The following is a 16,945-nucleotide window of genomic DNA, read 5'->3' as shown; positions in this document are numbered from 1 at the left end:
ACCTGAGATCGCCTCCTCAGGATACAACAGGAAAACACAGAGTGGCTTAAAGCTCCCTCTCCCAACTTCCGCAGTGTTTTTCCTCAGTGTATCCAGAGAGGTGCTGGGAGTTCTTTGGAGTTCCCAGTGTGAAAAGCAGAAGAAATACTCATAATGGTTCAGAGGCAACAGGGCTGCTCTCCCTTCTTGAGGATCTTCTCCTGGGATGTTGCAGCGGCAGTTCACTAAGGCCGTATTCCTCTCCACTGTGGTCCAAGGGGGCTTTACGTGGGGACCGCGATGCTTCTTTTTCCCTTCCTGCTGACGCTGATGGTCTGTGGTGCTCGTGGGCCTGCATAGGTGCGGGCGCGATACTCCGACACTGCCCTAGATGACGATGAGGGCGGATCCTACAGAACTATGCAACTGGCACGATGGCACAATTGCGTTGGGGGCAGGGCTAAAGGGCAGAGCTGTAAATTAGAAAGTTTAAAAAGGGATCTCAGAGAAGACAGAAGGTGGGCAAGTTGGTAGGGACATGGAGAGGGTTGGCATAGGGATCCCCTGTCTATCTGCCCTGGTCAGCCCTAACAAAAACACTGGCCAATATTGCTGCTGGGCACCCGTTGCGACCTGCCTGCTTAACCCCTGATATGGAGGCTGTTGCTCCGTTTGCCAATCAGGTGCAAGTCTTGACAGGTATGGTGCAAGACCTGTCCACTTGGCTCCAGCAACAGGAGCAGACCGCTACTAGTACTTTGGACACAACTGCTGCTGTCCCGGGGTCGGGCGTCAAGCCTAAGATCGCTCTACCTGATGCTTTTCTGGTGACCATAGGACGTTTTTCTCTTTCAGTGAGGCATGCAGGTTGTATTTTGATTGACGTCCCCACTCCTGAGGTTCTTAATACCAGAAGGTGGGCATTGTCATTTCACGTTTGAGGGGCGACCCTCACAACTGGACATTCTCAATACCCCCCGACTCATGGTCCTGCCAATCGGTAGATGCCTTTTTTACGACCCTTGGGCAGATTTATGATGAGCCAGATAGGGCGGGGTACGCCGTAAGTAAGTTATTGAATCTGCGATAGGGAAGACGCCCCACGGAAGAGTTCTGTTCCCAGTTTTGTCAGTTTTGTGTGAAGTCAAAATGGAATGACCGTGCTTTAAAAGATTTATTTCTAATAGGGTTGTCTGAGTCCGAGTCTGTTGTCGCACCCGGAACCCGAGACGTTAGAGCAGGCTATGACTATGGCGGTAAAGGCCAACCATCGTCTTAGGGCCCGACGCAAGACTCGGACCGAACCGCCAGTGAAGCGGTCCAAGAATCCGTCCATGACCTCAGCTACCAACGAAGTCGAGGCGATGGAAGTGGGCTCTATGTCCCCAAAGGAATGCAAGGAATTCCGGCTCAGGAATCGATTATGCCTTTATTGTGGAGTTCCAAGTCATTGGTTCGCAAACTGTCTCAAGAAACAGCCGCCGGAAAACTTCCGCTCCTAGGCAATGTCCGAGGGATCGCCTAGGAGCTCAGGAACTCCCGGAATGTTATAAATTGTTTTTGCAGTTTTCTATTTCGTATAATGCTCATCACCTCAACGATCGGGCCTTCATTAATTCGGGGGCTGCCCCAAACTTCATTAATTTTGAATTTGTCAAGTCTATGTCTGCATGTCTATTACCGTTGAAACCTCAGATCCGTGTCTCGGGTATTGATTCAACTCCGTTGTCTGCAGGGATAATCAGTACGAGAACCTCTGAACTAGTCTTTTCTGTAGGGGCGCTACATTCTGAGGTGTGTTCTTTTCTGGTTAGGGAGAACCTTTCTGTTGATTTAGTCCTTGAGTTACCCTGGCTCCCGCTTCACAAGCCCCAGATTGGACCACCTCTGAACTAGTGCAATGGGGAGAGGGTTGCAACGAGCATTGGGTCTCAGTCCAGGTGCATTCTACTGAGTGTGAGGTCAAGGGATTAACTCCGTATATTCAGGATTTTTCTGACGTGTTTTTGAAACAACTTTCTGAGACGTTACCTCCGCACCGGGAATGGGATTGCAAAATCAATCTTATTCCGGGGAGCAAGATCCCCAAGGGGGGAATATATAAGGTTACAGTCCCTGAACACGAGGCGATGAAGGAGTATATTACGTTCTTCCGAATCACCCACAGGGGCAAGGTTATTTTTCGTCAAGAAGAAGGATGGTGGTCTTCGGCCCTGTGTTGATTATAGAGCCTTGAACAGGATAACCGTCAAAAATTAGTACTCTTTGCCCTTGATTCCTGACCTCTTCAACCAGGTTATAGGAGCCTGTTGGTTCTCCAAGCTCGATCTTCGGGGAGCCTATAACCTCATTCATATCAGAGAGGGGGACAAATGGAAAATGACATTTAATACTTCTTTGGGGCATTTTGTATGTCTAGTCATGCTATTCGGGTTATGTAACACGCCAGCTATTTTTCAAGGTTTTATGAACACCATTTTCCATGACATTTTGGGTATATTCAAGGTAGTATATTTGGATGACATTCTGTTTTTCTCTTCTGATTGGGAGAGCCATGTCAAGCATTTACGGATGGTTCTTTCCTGCCTTCAAGCCTATTATGCTAAGTTGGAGAAATGCCTTTTCAGGGTACAGGAGATTGCTTTTCTTGGATATGTCATTTCTCCATCAGCCATCCGGCTGGACTCTAACAAGGTTAAGGCCATCACCGAATGGGTTCAACCCGCCAACCTAAAGGCGTTACAAGAAGGGGGCTAGGGTTGCAGGAGGCTGTTAAGGCCTTTACACTTCTCAAGAGGGCTTTCTCCCCAGCATCGGTTTTGGCTCAGCCGGTTCTAGATCGCCCATTTGTCATTGAAGTAAATACCTCGGAGCATGGGGTTGGGGGCAGTTCCCGCAGAAATCTCCCGGCGGACTTGGTCTCCAAACCTGTGCGTTCTTTTCTGGGAAGTTTAGGCAGGCAGAACGCAACTATGATATTGGCAACAGGGAATTACTGGCCATAAAATGGGCATTTGATGAATGGAGATATTTCTTAGAGTGTGCTTGTTATACTATTACGGTCCTCCCTTAGGGGAGGTTATTTGTTCTCATATTGGAGGAAGTTCATTCGTTGGTCTTAGCAGGTCATCCAGGAGTCCAAAGCACCCTGGAGCTGTGTGGCCATTTGTATTGGTGGCCACAAATGTCTCAGGACATCAGGGCATTTGTCAAGTCCTGCCCTATTTGTGCTTGAGGAAAGAGTGTACGGAGACGGCCTGAAGGTCTGCTTCTTCCTCTTCCTGTTCTGGAGAGGCCATGGACCCATCTGTTGATGGATTTTATTACCGATTTGCCCGAGTCCCAGGGGTGCTCAGTCATCTTGGTGGTCGTCAACAGATTTTCCAAGATGGCACATTTCTCTGCTCTTAAAAAGCTTCCATCCACCCCTGAGTTAGCCACCATATTTATCAAGGAGATTGTGCATCTGCATGGGGTCTCCAAGGATATTGTGTCTAACCGGGGAGTCCAATTTGTTTCCGGGTTTTGGAGGGCCTTTTGTAAGAGTATCAGTATTGGGTTGTCGTTTTCCTCTGCCTTCCACCCGGAGTCTAATGGACAGATGGAATGTATGAACCAGGAACTGGTTCAGTACCTCAGAATGTACGTTAGTGATTATCAGAGTCTCTGGGTCAATTATTTAGCGTTGGCCGAATTTGCTATTAAAAACCATACACATTTGGCATCTGGCGTTTCTCCCTTCTTCTGTAATTTTGGTTTTAATCCCAGTTTTGCTGTGTCTTTTCTCTCTTCCTCTAACAATCCTTCTGCAGGCACTCAGGTTCAGAATCTGCGGGAGGTGTAGAAGGTGCGTGGCAACTTGGAGCAGTCCAGGGGTGCAGTGCTAAGGAGGAGCAGAGGTACACGTACCATTTCTGAACCTTTTTCTGTGGGTCAATTGGTATACTTGTCTTCCAGGAATCTGAAGTTAAAAGTGCCTTCTTTGAAGCTAGCTCCCCAATTTGTGGGCCCTTTTCCAGTCACCAGAGGTATTAATCCCATGCCGTATGAGCTGGCACTGCCAGACACATGGAGAATCCATAGGGTTTTCCACAAGTCACTCCTCAAAAGGTACGTCTCTCCAGCTGAGTAACTAAAAAATACACTCATGTAGTTGGAATTGAATGAATCTTTCTATGTTTGATTGTAACATTGATATAAGTGATTACAATATCAGAGCAAAAGGAGAATTTATTGTGGAAAATTGAACACTTTCTCTAGAGGCTCTAGTACCCTGTTGGGCCCCCTCTAGCTTGGATACAAAATGTGATACAGGCAGGCATGGAGGCTCTAGTACCCTGTTGGGCCACCTTTAGCTTGGATGCAGGATGTGATAGAGGTGGGCATGGCAGCATACGGGTTCCGTGTAGTATCCTGCTGCATATCGGTCCTTATTTGCTGTAACTGAGCCTCTAGATCATGCAAACTCGAAGACTGTCGAAGTCGGTCTTCCAGATGGTCCCATACATGTTCTATTTTTGCATTGGCTCCACATACCACCAATATGGCTATTTGTGTTGGCCCCACCTACTGCCAATTTGAACCCAGCTACAACATAAGGCCAGTTTTACATTTTTCCAGGGGCCCTTTAAAGGAGGAACTACCAACACAAACTGAATATCGTTTTTATTTTAAAGATCAATAGCCCCCCCAAAAATAATGATTTTACTAAATAGGACTCATTGGTAAAAAAAAAAAAAAAAATGCTCCAAGAGTCAGGTTGTTACTTCTGGATTGTATGATCCAGATCATCCCATGATCTCATGATCCACCATGGCTGTATACACGGTTAGAAAACAAGATGTTGCTTGTTATAACGAGCTCCTGCTTTCTTTACTTTATTATTTTTTTTGGACCACAACTTCTTAGAGGCATCAGGGGTTTTTTTTGTTTTTTTTGGGGGGGGGGGTCTATATTTATATGAGGTACTATAGAAATCCTGAAAGATGTGTGAAATGTTGTCTTGGTTAGAAATACAGGCACCATTAGAACTAATGGAGTGTACCACGTTGATCCGCTCCTGCTCCCTCAAGCTTGTCACCAACAAGATATCAGGTTTATTAGCACATCTACAATAGATGGATTGAGTGTACTGTAGAGCCCTCTCAGCAGAGGCAGTGAGTGTGAGGTTAAGCTGTATCTTTACATCTTCAATGAATATGAGGACAGGTCTAATGTTGGTTAGTTGCTGGAGTTCTGAATACCAAAGGACGTCCAACGCACTACTCAATATTTGTCTGTAATAAAAGGTAATTTAGTACATAATGTGGGGACTTAAATAGATGTAGAAAATAATGCCTGAGTTTACTTGTGAATGTGAGATAGAGAGGATGGGGAGGTTAAGAGATTGTAACATTTTATGTGTTTTTTTTTTTAAATTTTGCTTCATGGCAATGTAAGTATTTTAAATGATTTGAAAAAGGTATGTTAAAAAGATTGTATATATTTTGACCAGCCCAGAAAGTAAGGCACGTTAGTAGTTAATAGCTGTACGGTTTCCTAGAATTTGTTGTTTAAGTTCCAACCTATAACTCTGTCAATTTAATAAGTTCAAACGTTTTATATGAGGCTGAAACTGTAAGGCAGTTTACTGTTATTCTCTACAAATGTATGTAGACTTCGGCAAACAACACGCATACTTCATAAAAAAAATATTTGTCCTGGTTTATTTACCACATATGAGCATGCAATGTAGTGTTCAGGTAAAGTGACTGCGTCTATGAAGTCATACCATCCTCATAGTTTTGCACTGGTCCTATTTAAAAACCCTGCCTGCAACATTGTTTTGTAGTACAAGTCCTTGCAGGGTTAAGTCATACATCAGAAGGCATCCTTATGCAGGAGATACCACAATCAGCGTCCACACCTGTAATATTTACTACAGTCTGAACATTAAAAGGTCTTCTCAGGACAGTAACTTCTTTGATAATTAAAGCATCTTCCACATTCTGAACATAAAAATGGCTTCTCCTCTGTGCGACTTCTTAAATGTGGTTTCTGACAAAATGTTTCCCACATTCTTAACATGAAAATGGTTTCTCTGCTACGCAAATTCTCAGATGATATTTAAAAGTAACTTTGCATGGGATGACTGTCCCCTCTGTGCTTTCACACAGGAGTGATAATCGTTCAATGAATGGAAGCACAGCAGGCAAGAAATATGTTCTAACTGCCCGCCTACATACACAGTGAACAGGCAGTCCTTCACAGATTGAATGTCTCCTGTTTACACTGAGTGAGAGGTTACTTGCTAGGTGCTTTATTTCAGTGAGCTGAAAAACAGAGCGACCAGCGATTAGTGAGTAATTTCTCACTCAGTGCTCTGTCACTGGCTATAAGTACATGGGACAACTACTGCCAAAAATCACTGTTTCATTCAATTTTTGTGGGTGCTAATTGCCCTATGTAAAGGTACCTTTACAAGGCCAGCTTTATGGCAAAAGCATTAGCAACATTCATACTTTTTCCCGGTATGACTTTTTAGAAGTTCCACAAGACTTGATTTCTGTCTAAAACATTTCCCACATTTGGGACATGAAAATGCTTCTCTCCTGTGTGACTTCTCTCATGCTTAACAAGATTTAACTCCTTGATAAAACATTTCCCACATTCTGAACATGAAAATAGCTTCTCTTGGTGAGTTCTCCGATGCTTAACAAAATCAGATTTTTGGCAATAACATTGTCCACATTCTGAACATGAAAATGGCTTCTCTCCTGTATGAGTTTTTAGATGTCCCACAAGATTTGTTTTCTGGGCAAAGCATTTGCCACATTCTGAACATGAAAATGGCTTCTCCCCTGTGTGACTTCTTAGATGTTCCACAAGGTAGGATTTCCAACTGAAACATTTCCCACATTCAGGACAAGAAAATGGCTTCTCCCCTGTGTGAATTCTTGAATGCTTAACAAGATCTGATTTTTGGTAAAAAGATTTTCCACATTCTGAACATGAAAATGGCCTCTTCCCTGTGTGAATACTTAGATGTTTCACAAGATACGATTTCTGGCTAAAACATTTCCCACATTCAGAACATGGAAACGGCTTTTCCCCTGTGTGAATTCTCTGGTGTTTAAGAAGACTGGATTTCTGGCTAAAAATTTTCCCACATTCTGAACATGAAAATCGCTTCTCCCTTGTATGAATACTTAGATGTTTCACAAGATATGATTTCTGGCTAAAACATTTCTCACATTTAGGACATGAAAATGGCTTCTCTCCTGTGTGAACTCTTTGATGTTTAAGAAGAACTGATTTCTGACTAAAAATTTTTCCACAGTCTGAACATGAAAATCGCTTCTCTTCTGTGTGAGTACTTATATGTTTCATAAGATATGATTTCTGGCTAAAACATTTCTCACATTTGGAACATGAAAATGGTTTCTCCCCTGTGTGAGTTCTCAGATGATGTTTAACAAGACCAGATTTGTGGCCAAAACATTTGCCACATTCTGAACATGAAAATGGCTTCTCCCCTGTGTGACTTCTAAGATGCCCCATAAGATATGATTTCCAACTAAAGCATTTCCCACATACAGGACATGAATATGGTTTCTCCCCTGTGTGAGTTCTCTGGTGCTTAATGAGATCTGATTTTTGGCCAAAACATTTGCCACATTCTGAACATGAAAATGGCTTCTTTCCTGTGTGAATACCTAGATGTTTCACAAGATATGATTTCTGACTAAAACATTTACCACATTCAGGACATGAAAATGGCTTCTCCCCTGTGTGAATTCTCTGATGTTTAAGAAGAATCGATTTCTGGCTAAAGATTTTCCCACAATCTGAACATGAAAATGGCTTCTCCATTGTGTGAATAGCCATATGTTTCACAAGATAGGATTTCTGGCTAAAACATTTCCCACATTCGGGACATGAAAATGGCTTTTCTCCTGTGTGAATTCTTCTATGTTCAACAAGATTTGATTTCTTAATAAAACATTTTTCACATTCTGAACATGAAAACGGTCTTTCATCACTATGAAGTTTCTTATGCAAAGAAAGTTTAGATTTCCTTTTAAAATGCTTCCCACATTGAAATAGTTCCTCTTTTCCATGTTTGTTAATCAGTGATTGGTCAGATGAAGGTTGATTGTGACCAGCAGCATCAGAGAATAGATTGCTAACGTGTAGCACTATGGGTACATTAGGAGTTATTGAATTTATTTGTGTGGTGTAATCTTCTACTTTCTGGTATAGAGATTTATCGAGATGTCCATGGGAGCCTCTTATCCAATCTTCATCTGTAAAAATAAATTAAAATATCTTATTTTCCAAAACTAAACAAGTGTTTTTTTTATTAATCAATCAAGCTTTATTGAGACAATTACAAGTAAACAAGAAAATATAAAGTAAAATTTGACATCAGGATAATGTATGATTTTCGTAAAGCACATTTACTGGTATACAAGTGATGAAAGGCCAAAGTACTCACAAACACATTGTAGTGTTTGTGAGTACTTTGCAGAGGTCCCAGAACTTAACCCCAAGTTGGGGTACCAACAGACTTTTCTATGTAGACCATATGCTATAATATATCACAATGTTAATCAACAGCAAAGTTAAAGAAAAAAAAATCAGCAAAGGCCACAAAAGAGCTATATCCCCACAGGACATATGTAACAGTGGTCAGAAAAATGCTACATGTGGCAGAGTCTCTGGCCACATGAAGAAGGATCTCTGCTCAGAGGAGGCCAACACTGAACGTTTTGGCCGTAATGGTAAATGCTATATGCAGTGCAAACCCAACACTCTCCTCACCTGTCCAAGAACACCATCCCCAGAGTGAAGAATGGTGGGTGGCAACATCATGAATAGAGGGTGTTGGAAATGGAAAATTGTTCAGGATTGAAGGAAAATGTGGATGGCATTAAATACAGGGTATCTCTTGAGGAAAGCCTACTTCATCCTGCCAGAGATGCAAGACTAGAACAGAGGTTCACTTTTGAGCAGGACAATGACCCTAAGTTATACTGGAGGGTTGTAAGAAGCAACATGGAAATATTTTGGAATAGCCAAGTCACAGCCGAGACCTCGATCCAATTGGGAATGTCTGGCATGTCCTGAAGACTGCTAGACACCAACACAACCATCTAACGGAGCGATTGGAACACTTTTCTGGAAAAACAGGCAAAAAAAATCGCAGTATCTAGATGTGCTGAGCTAATAGAGACATAACTGAAGAGACTTGCAGCAAAAGGTGGCTCCATGAAATGCTGATCTTCAGGGAATGAATGCCTATAAATATTAAAGTTTACTTTTGTCTTAACTACTGATTATACATTGATATAATCGAATACATATTTTATCATCTACGTGCAGGGCATTATTACCGCTAAAATGGAAATTGTAAATTAGGTGTTTTTAATATGAAATAGAGAAAACTGCATGTTATCGATGGGGGAAACTCCTTCAGACTCATGTGGGAGGAAGACTTCAGAGAAACCTGAGGATTCATAAGTACAGTGGAGAGAAGTATACACTGAAGGCTTCTCCATTTGTCTGCATGCTGAGTGGAATCTGCGCGTGAATGCTGAAGAAAATGTTTGAATATTGTAGGAGTAATATACTAAGGTACACATTGTGAATTATCTGATGTCACATTATATGCATAGGGTTGTGTAGTGCTCACACTTAGGCTGCGGTCATATGGGTCTTATTCTCGGCAGAAATCTCACGGTTTTGGCACAGCGAAAAAACGCAATATTTCCGCCGGGAAAGCGCAGCTTCAAAACCTGCAGCACTTAGCCATGGGTTTCGGAGCTGCTTCGCCGCATGCTTTTCTGTTGCAGCCGGCTCTCCCATAGAGGAAAGCGTAGCCGCAGCGGAAAAAAGAAAAAGAATGAACATGCTGCATCTCAGGAATCTGCGCCACAGCTCATCCTTCTGCCGGTTTTGCAGCGTCAGTTTCGCCGCCCCGTTCGGACGAGATTTTTGATAAATCTCGTCCACATGGCTGGCTAATCCTGGGATTAGCAGCTGCAGGCGGATTTGCCGCAGCCCAATGCACACGACAGCTGTGTTATTGAAGGGTTCCCTGATGAAGTGTTACTATTGAAAATGGGGAAATGCATCAAGAGTTATACTGAAAAAGACATATGTCAGTAGAGAGAGCATGGGAGGGGTTCTGCATATTTTATATTCAAAAAGAACGAATAGTGACATTCTTTCCGAATGGGTGGGGCTGAGCGTGGAGTTATGGGGTGGATGGAGAAAAAAAGGAAGGAAAAAAGTCTAATTCTAGAAGATGTCACCTGGTAAAAAGCTGCCTAAAAAGATGCAGATGATCTGACTCCTCCAAGGGTCTATGATGCAGACCTTCCCACGATCTATCGTGACTGTGTACACCGTTAGAATACGAGATGTTGGTGGCTATAACAAGCTCTTGCTTTCTTTACTCTATTTTCTTTTGGACACACAGATTGAATTTTAATATGATTTAGGGTACATTCTCACCCATGTTAGGCTTTCAATCAAAATTCCTTTTCTCTCTTCCGTATTTGAAATAGAAAAATAGAATTAAAACTGAAATAAACATTTTGAGCACTAGGGCACATAATCAACTGGGGGCACGCTATTATTATGAGGAGGAGGTGAGGCAGACACTGCTTTTTTTGGTCCAGTCTACCCATACAGCTATTGAATATTCACACTCCAGAACAAGCGGCGGTCAGGACAATGGTTATGGCATGTGGAAGTGATGCCAGGTAAAAAGATACAACACTGTGTTACGGGTGAGAAGGCATGTCATAGTAGCAGCATTATGTGCCAAGTAGAGTGTACACTAGACAGGAGTATGTGATGGAGAAGTACTGTTGCATTTTTTGATACACCGAGTCCACGAGGATCGTGTCATGCCAGAGAAAATTCGAAAATATAACAAGTCACAGTTACAGGCAAAGTTTGAAGTACCGTGTTGCACTGAGGTAAATATGCTTTAAGTATGTATCCGTATTTGGAGTACTGAGAAAGGTGATCAATGAGTGGAACAGGGTACTACAGGAGGTGGTGAGTTCTCCTTCAATGTAAGTGCTCAAACAAAGGCTGGACAGACATCTGTCTGGGATGATTTTGTAAATCCTGCACTGAGCAGGGGTTTGGATTCGATGACTCTGGAGGTCCCTTCCAACTCTACCATTCTAGGATTCTATGAGTGATGTTCTATGCAATGTCCAAATACAAGTGTTCTCTTATGGAGTCAATAATGTAATTCATCTTTTGTTCAGTCAAGTTATTTTTATAAAAAAATGTCACCAACGAGCCATCATATAACTCCACCTGCTTCCCACGGACAATTAAACCTTTTACATCATTAAAGTGTCCTTTTCGGGAATGGTGGGTGGCACATACGTTTTCAGAAGCAAGTCCCCTTCAATACCTCTTGTCTTTAGATGTAAAGGATAACAGTAATAATAATCAAAATGAAGACGATTTTCGAAGACGAAGTTATCCAATTAATTTAAAAAATGTACATTTACACAAGATTCATGAAAGACTCTTACCATTCACTGACACCAATATGGGTTTATCATCATGTTCAAACATTGTTCCACCAGAACTCTCCTGCAAAAATCCCCAAATAAGACATGAGAAAAAGGAAAGGCAATAGTTTGTTTCCTATCCAGGTGAAATTTAAGGGGGCATTATCTGAGATTAGTCAGGAAAAAAATCAGAAGCAATGTCAGGAAATATTGTTAACTGAAAGAGTACTAAATGCTTAGAACAAACTTCCAGCAGACATGGTTGGAAAATTAACAATTAATGAATTCAAGCTGCCTGAGATAAGCACATATCTATCCTAAGAGAGAAGTAAAAGGGAAATAATATGAAAGGTAGACTAGGTGAACCATGAAGGGTAGACTAGGTGGACCATGAAGGGTAGACTAGGTGGACCATGAAGGGTAGACTAGGTGGACCATGAAGGGTAGACTAGGTGGACCATGAAGGGTAGACTAGGTGGACCATGAAGGGTAGACTAGGTGGACCATGAAGGGTAGACTAGGTGGACCATGAAGGGTAGACTAGGTGGACCATGAAGGGTAGACTAGGTGGACCATGAAGGGTAGACTAGGTGGACCATGAAGGGTAGACTAGGTGGACCATGAAGGGTAGACTAGGTGGACCATGAAGGGTAGACTAGGTGGACCATGAAGGGTAGACTAGGTGGACCATGAAGGGTAGACTAGATGAACCAAGAAGGGTAGACTACTGGACAAGGCCCCAGAAGACATGAACTAATCTGCCCTAAAAGGAGAAGGATCTGCTCAAGTGGCAATCAGACCAGATCAACATTCATCCAAGTATCTTACACATCACTTTGCTGCATGAAATGCTCAGAGTCTATCTTGTAGTGGATGTTCTGCTCATTAACACCAGGTCTGAGGTTATTCAGCAAAGTCACGGTTTTTACAGTAGGAAGCCTTTTATCACTGCTGAAGACTGAACCTTTCTACCTCCAGTCAGAGAGCCGCTCTTGTCCTTTATAGTGTCCTTACGGTGAACAGCTACTCGCTATATTCTTACATTTATATGTTTGTACTATTTTATCATGTCCCCTTCGAAGTCTCTTCGCAAGACTATAGAAATGTCATTACTTTTAATCTTTTAGGCCTCTTATCTCTTTTCTTCCTCCTCTTTATACTTTTCTTAACTCTGCTGCCCACAACTGAGCCACGTATTATAGATACGGATGCACTAAAGTCCCATGAAGCATTAGGATCATGTATCTAACCAGCGAGTCAATGACTCTTCAATACATGACAGTATTCTGCCTTAGAAGCAGCTCACTGGCATTGTGCTGTTAGTCTATGATTTAAAAATATGCTGAAGAACTTTACATTTATCCTCATTCAATCTTCAAACAGGTGGAAGTTTATGAACCCTGCTGTGTGAATGAAATAAGGTATAATGAAACGGTTACCATGCGGCGGCTGCCGGGGCCGCGGATGGTTGGTCGACGCAGTGCGAGCGCTCATGGGTCCGGGCGGCGGCGTGCGCGCTGGCGTCTGAGTGCAGCTCTATCCACGAGTCCCTGTTATGGGATTCTGCTGGGAGGTGTCGCCTCCCTCTCTCCGCCCCTGGGCGGAGGCTTCTGTTTATAAGGCTGGCAGTGAGGTCCATTCACTGCCAGTTATTGGTTTCTGCTCAGTGTGTCTGCTTCCTGCCTCTGTCAGTCTCCTGTTTTCAGCTTGTTGCTTTATCTGCCAGGTTATCCCATCTGCCTTGGTCTGCTTGTATTTTCTGTTGGTTTATTCATCTGCCCTTCCTGTCGGTATTCTACTCTGTTCCATCTTGGTACGCCAGCGTCCCTCCTCGGTCCCTAGCGAGTGTAGGGACGGCCGCCCAGTTGCCCGCCTGGGGTTAGCCAAGTAGGCAGGGACAGGGGTTGCGGGTAAGTTCTAGGGCAACCCGGGCTGGCGTATCATCGGGTAGTATATCGTAACAGAAACAAAAGGGCTAGAAGTTCCAAAACAAAGTATATAGACTTTTTTATTTTACTTTTACTTGTATTCTTCTGGACCACTGAAAACTTTGGAAAGGGGTTTTCTAGGCCATTAAGCCCTCACTCTGCATCTGCTCACTCTCCCTATGAGTGCAGAGATTTTTTCTATTTTGTTTCATTCTGCACTTCCCCCACTTTTCCATTGGAAGTGGGGTCTGCTCCTGCTGCTCTCAGAGGTCTTGGATGCCCTGTGGGACGTAGGGATACCAAATCACAGAACCTGCCGGGACCTCGGGTGCTAGCTGGTCGACCCTCCACCAAGGGCCTCTCTGCTTGCGCTAGGTAAATCCATCATCCTCTTTCTTTTCATATCCATTTGAAGGCGGTGTCCTATGAATATATACTGATGAAAGAAGCATAGTATACTTCATTGCTTCTGGACAAGTTTACTAAATGCTTATAGACTGATGTAATGAAAGTATTAGCAGTGATCTCAGCTTCATCTACCTGATGATCCAGTTGGACATGTTCCTTTTCCTCTGGACAATCCTGGGAATATAGAGGACTGGGATATCTCTCTGGTGTATTTCTCAGACTGGATCCATCTATAGGAAATAACCAGAGACTGAATGCATTATATATCTGATGACCAGATGATGGCGAGACTAGCCGACCCTCAAAACTGTCCTCTACAATAAATGTAGGTCTCCTCTTACCCGGTAATGTGAGGGACTGCTGATCCTCCATCATGACGTCCTTGTACAGATCCTTGTGTCCTTCTAAATACTCCCACTCCTCCATGGAGAAATAGACAGTGACGTCCTGACACCTTATAGGAACCTGACACACACAATATACCGTCATCCTCCAGACTCCTCCCTTGGGGGTATTATATAATGTCCCCCATTCCCATCAGTACTCACCTCTCCGGTCAGCAGCTCAGTGATCCTCTGGGTAAGTTCTAGGATCTTCTGCTCATGTATCAGTGAATGAGGTGAAGGCTTGGTGATGGGGCTCTGGGACCGGCTCTGTTCTCCTGACACACATGGGGTCACACACTCACCAGACCACTTCTTCACTACTGTGTAATCCTGTGGATGGTGAGACAATGATCACTACATGGAGGCTAAGAATCCTTCACCTTTCCCGTCATTCCCCTGTTTATTACTAGAAATAAGAGTGACATCATGTGAAGCACTCACCTCCCCAGTTATCCAGTAGATGATCTCCAGGGTGAGGTCTAATATCCGGGCAGCCATGTGGTCTCTGTCCTTCTCCATCCTTGGTGGGTCATTGATGGAAAGGACCATTGTCTTTATCTGTGAGAGTCCTGTACCAAAGGAACGTGAGGGAAACAAGAACATCCTCCATGAAGTGTCTCACAACTAGGGTATTATGAAGGATTAGTGACAGGAGGATGGGAGCCCTTATCACTAATCCTTAACTGTACATCAGAACAATAGAGTTATTATTACCTACTATTTTAGAGAACCTGAGTCTTATTACACGGTGAGAGGGATATGCATCATTATTAGAGATGAGCGAGCACCAAAATGCTTGGGTGGTCGTTACTCAAATCAAACTTTTTGTAATGCTCGAGAGCTCGTTTTGAGTAATGAGCCCCATTGAAGTCAATGGGAGACTCGAGCATTTTTCAAGGTGAACGATGCTCTGCATAGGGGAGGGTGTGTGATTCACCTGAAAACATCAGAAAGTGATGGAAACACCACAGAAATGGATAGGGATCATCAGGGGCAGCATGCATGGATGCATCTGAGGCTCCCAGGTCGTACTATTAAGCCAAATTGTAGGCAAAAGCCTGGTGGTCACTCCCCTAGCAATTTAGTTGGTCCAGTCCATAATCAGCAAGGCACACACGCTGGCACATCTTAGCTAAGCACCACACTAGGTGGAACGAAGGCCAAACACCGGGTGACACCACTGCCTCTTCTCCTGTTACATGCCGGCATTGCTGTCCAATCCCCCCAGGACGCAGGCACGAGCCTGCGTCCACAGCGTACTGAAATTTTTCCCAGCGCAGTGTTCAGCTGTCCTCATGCCACACGGTCATGATAGCCAAACCACCCACATGTCTATTTATAAGTGCGTATTGGATGAGGAGGAACAGGCGACACACACTGCAGAGGGTTGGCAGGGCCTGTCAGCAACCCTCTCTGAAATTGTGGGCGATAGCCCATAATGCTGATGAGAATCGCTGATAAATTAACGTATAATCATAATTCCAATCCCATGCCACCTCCATCACAAAATGTCATGAGCCACAAACGTGGGCATAAAGGGGACTCAGATTCCAGTACTCCTACACATCTCTACAATTCAACAACCCATTCTAAAACAAAAGATTTTTTTACCCAGAGTGCAGGTGAACCCCTGAAAGATTTGTTTATTAAGAGTGTAGTTGAACCCCTGAAAGATTTGTTTACCAAGAGTATAGGTGAACCCCTAAAAGGATTTGTTTACCAAGAGTATAGGTGCACCCTTGAAAGATTTGTTTACCAAGAGTGCAGGTAAAAACCTAAAAGATTTTTTGAGCGACAGCTTGTACTTGCTTAATGGGATTCAAGTGGCGGTCCACCGACAGGCAAGCTACCACCTGTCCCAGCCCCTGCCTCTCCCCGAAGGGCTTGTTAACCAGTGCCCCAAGGAAAGACAGCATGAACTGTAAAGAACTTAGTGGCCAAAGATGGACACCGCGCTGGGATACGTTTCCGTACACCGTGTGACCCTTTTAAAATTGTGCTTCATAGCTGACAAATCGCAGACAAATTAATGTATGATTGTAAGTGCCATCCCATGCCACCTCCGTCGCAGCATTTCATTAGCCACAAATGCCAGCATAGGGGGGACTCAGAGGCCAGTACTTCTACATTTTTATTAAAGAAAACAACACAATTTAAAAGGAAGAATTTTTTTTTACCAAGATTGCAGGTGAGACCCTGAAAGATTTTTTGAGCGAGAGTGCACGGTATTTGTTTACCAAGAGTATAGGTGAACCCCTGAAACAATTGCTTTACCAAGAGTATAGGCGAACCCCTGAAAGATTTGTGTACCAAGAGTATAGGTGCACCCCTGAAAGATTTGTTTACCCAGAGTGCAGGTGAACCCCTGAAATATTTTTTTAACATAGAGCTTGTATTTGCTTAATGGGATCCAGGTGGCGGTCCACCGACAGACAAGCTATTGCCTGTCCCAGCCCCTGCCTCTCTTCGAGGGGCTTTTTAACCAGTGACCGAGGGAAAGACAGCATGTACTATGAAGAAATTAGAGTGGCCAAACCAAGACAATTCATGCTGTCTCGGTGTCAGATAGCTGCACACTGCGCTGGGATAGATTTATGGACTCTGTTGGCGTATGAAGCTGGAATCAGCACGTTTGCTGAACTCTAGTGGTGAACCTCTTCTAAATTGGGGGCGAGAACCTCGAGGCGGCCCTCAGAAATAATTGTTATGACTGAGCCTGGAG

General features: G+C 43.6%; 1 protein-coding gene across 1 annotated transcript in view; it reads right to left on the bottom strand.

Annotated features, from left to right (window-relative positions):
• The window catches only part of LOC136620111 (uncharacterized), a 534,467-nt gene that overhangs the window by 111,830 nt on the left and 405,692 nt on the right, over positions 1-16,945 (bottom strand). Inside the window, 3 exon segments of the mRNA XM_066594833.1 lie at positions 11,523-11,583; positions 13,970-14,067; positions 14,179-14,302. Of these exon segments, the coding sequence (XP_066450930.1) occupies positions 11,523-11,583; positions 13,970-14,067; positions 14,179-14,302 (283 nt within the window).

This window comes from Eleutherodactylus coqui, chromosome 3 (genome assembly GCF_035609145.1).
Source record: "Eleutherodactylus coqui strain aEleCoq1 chromosome 3, aEleCoq1.hap1, whole genome shotgun sequence".
Taxonomy (NCBI): Eukaryota; Metazoa; Chordata; class Amphibia; order Anura; family Eleutherodactylidae; genus Eleutherodactylus; species Eleutherodactylus coqui.
Note: the sequence above shows the minus strand (reverse complement) of the source record. Positions and strands in the feature narration are given on the sequence as shown.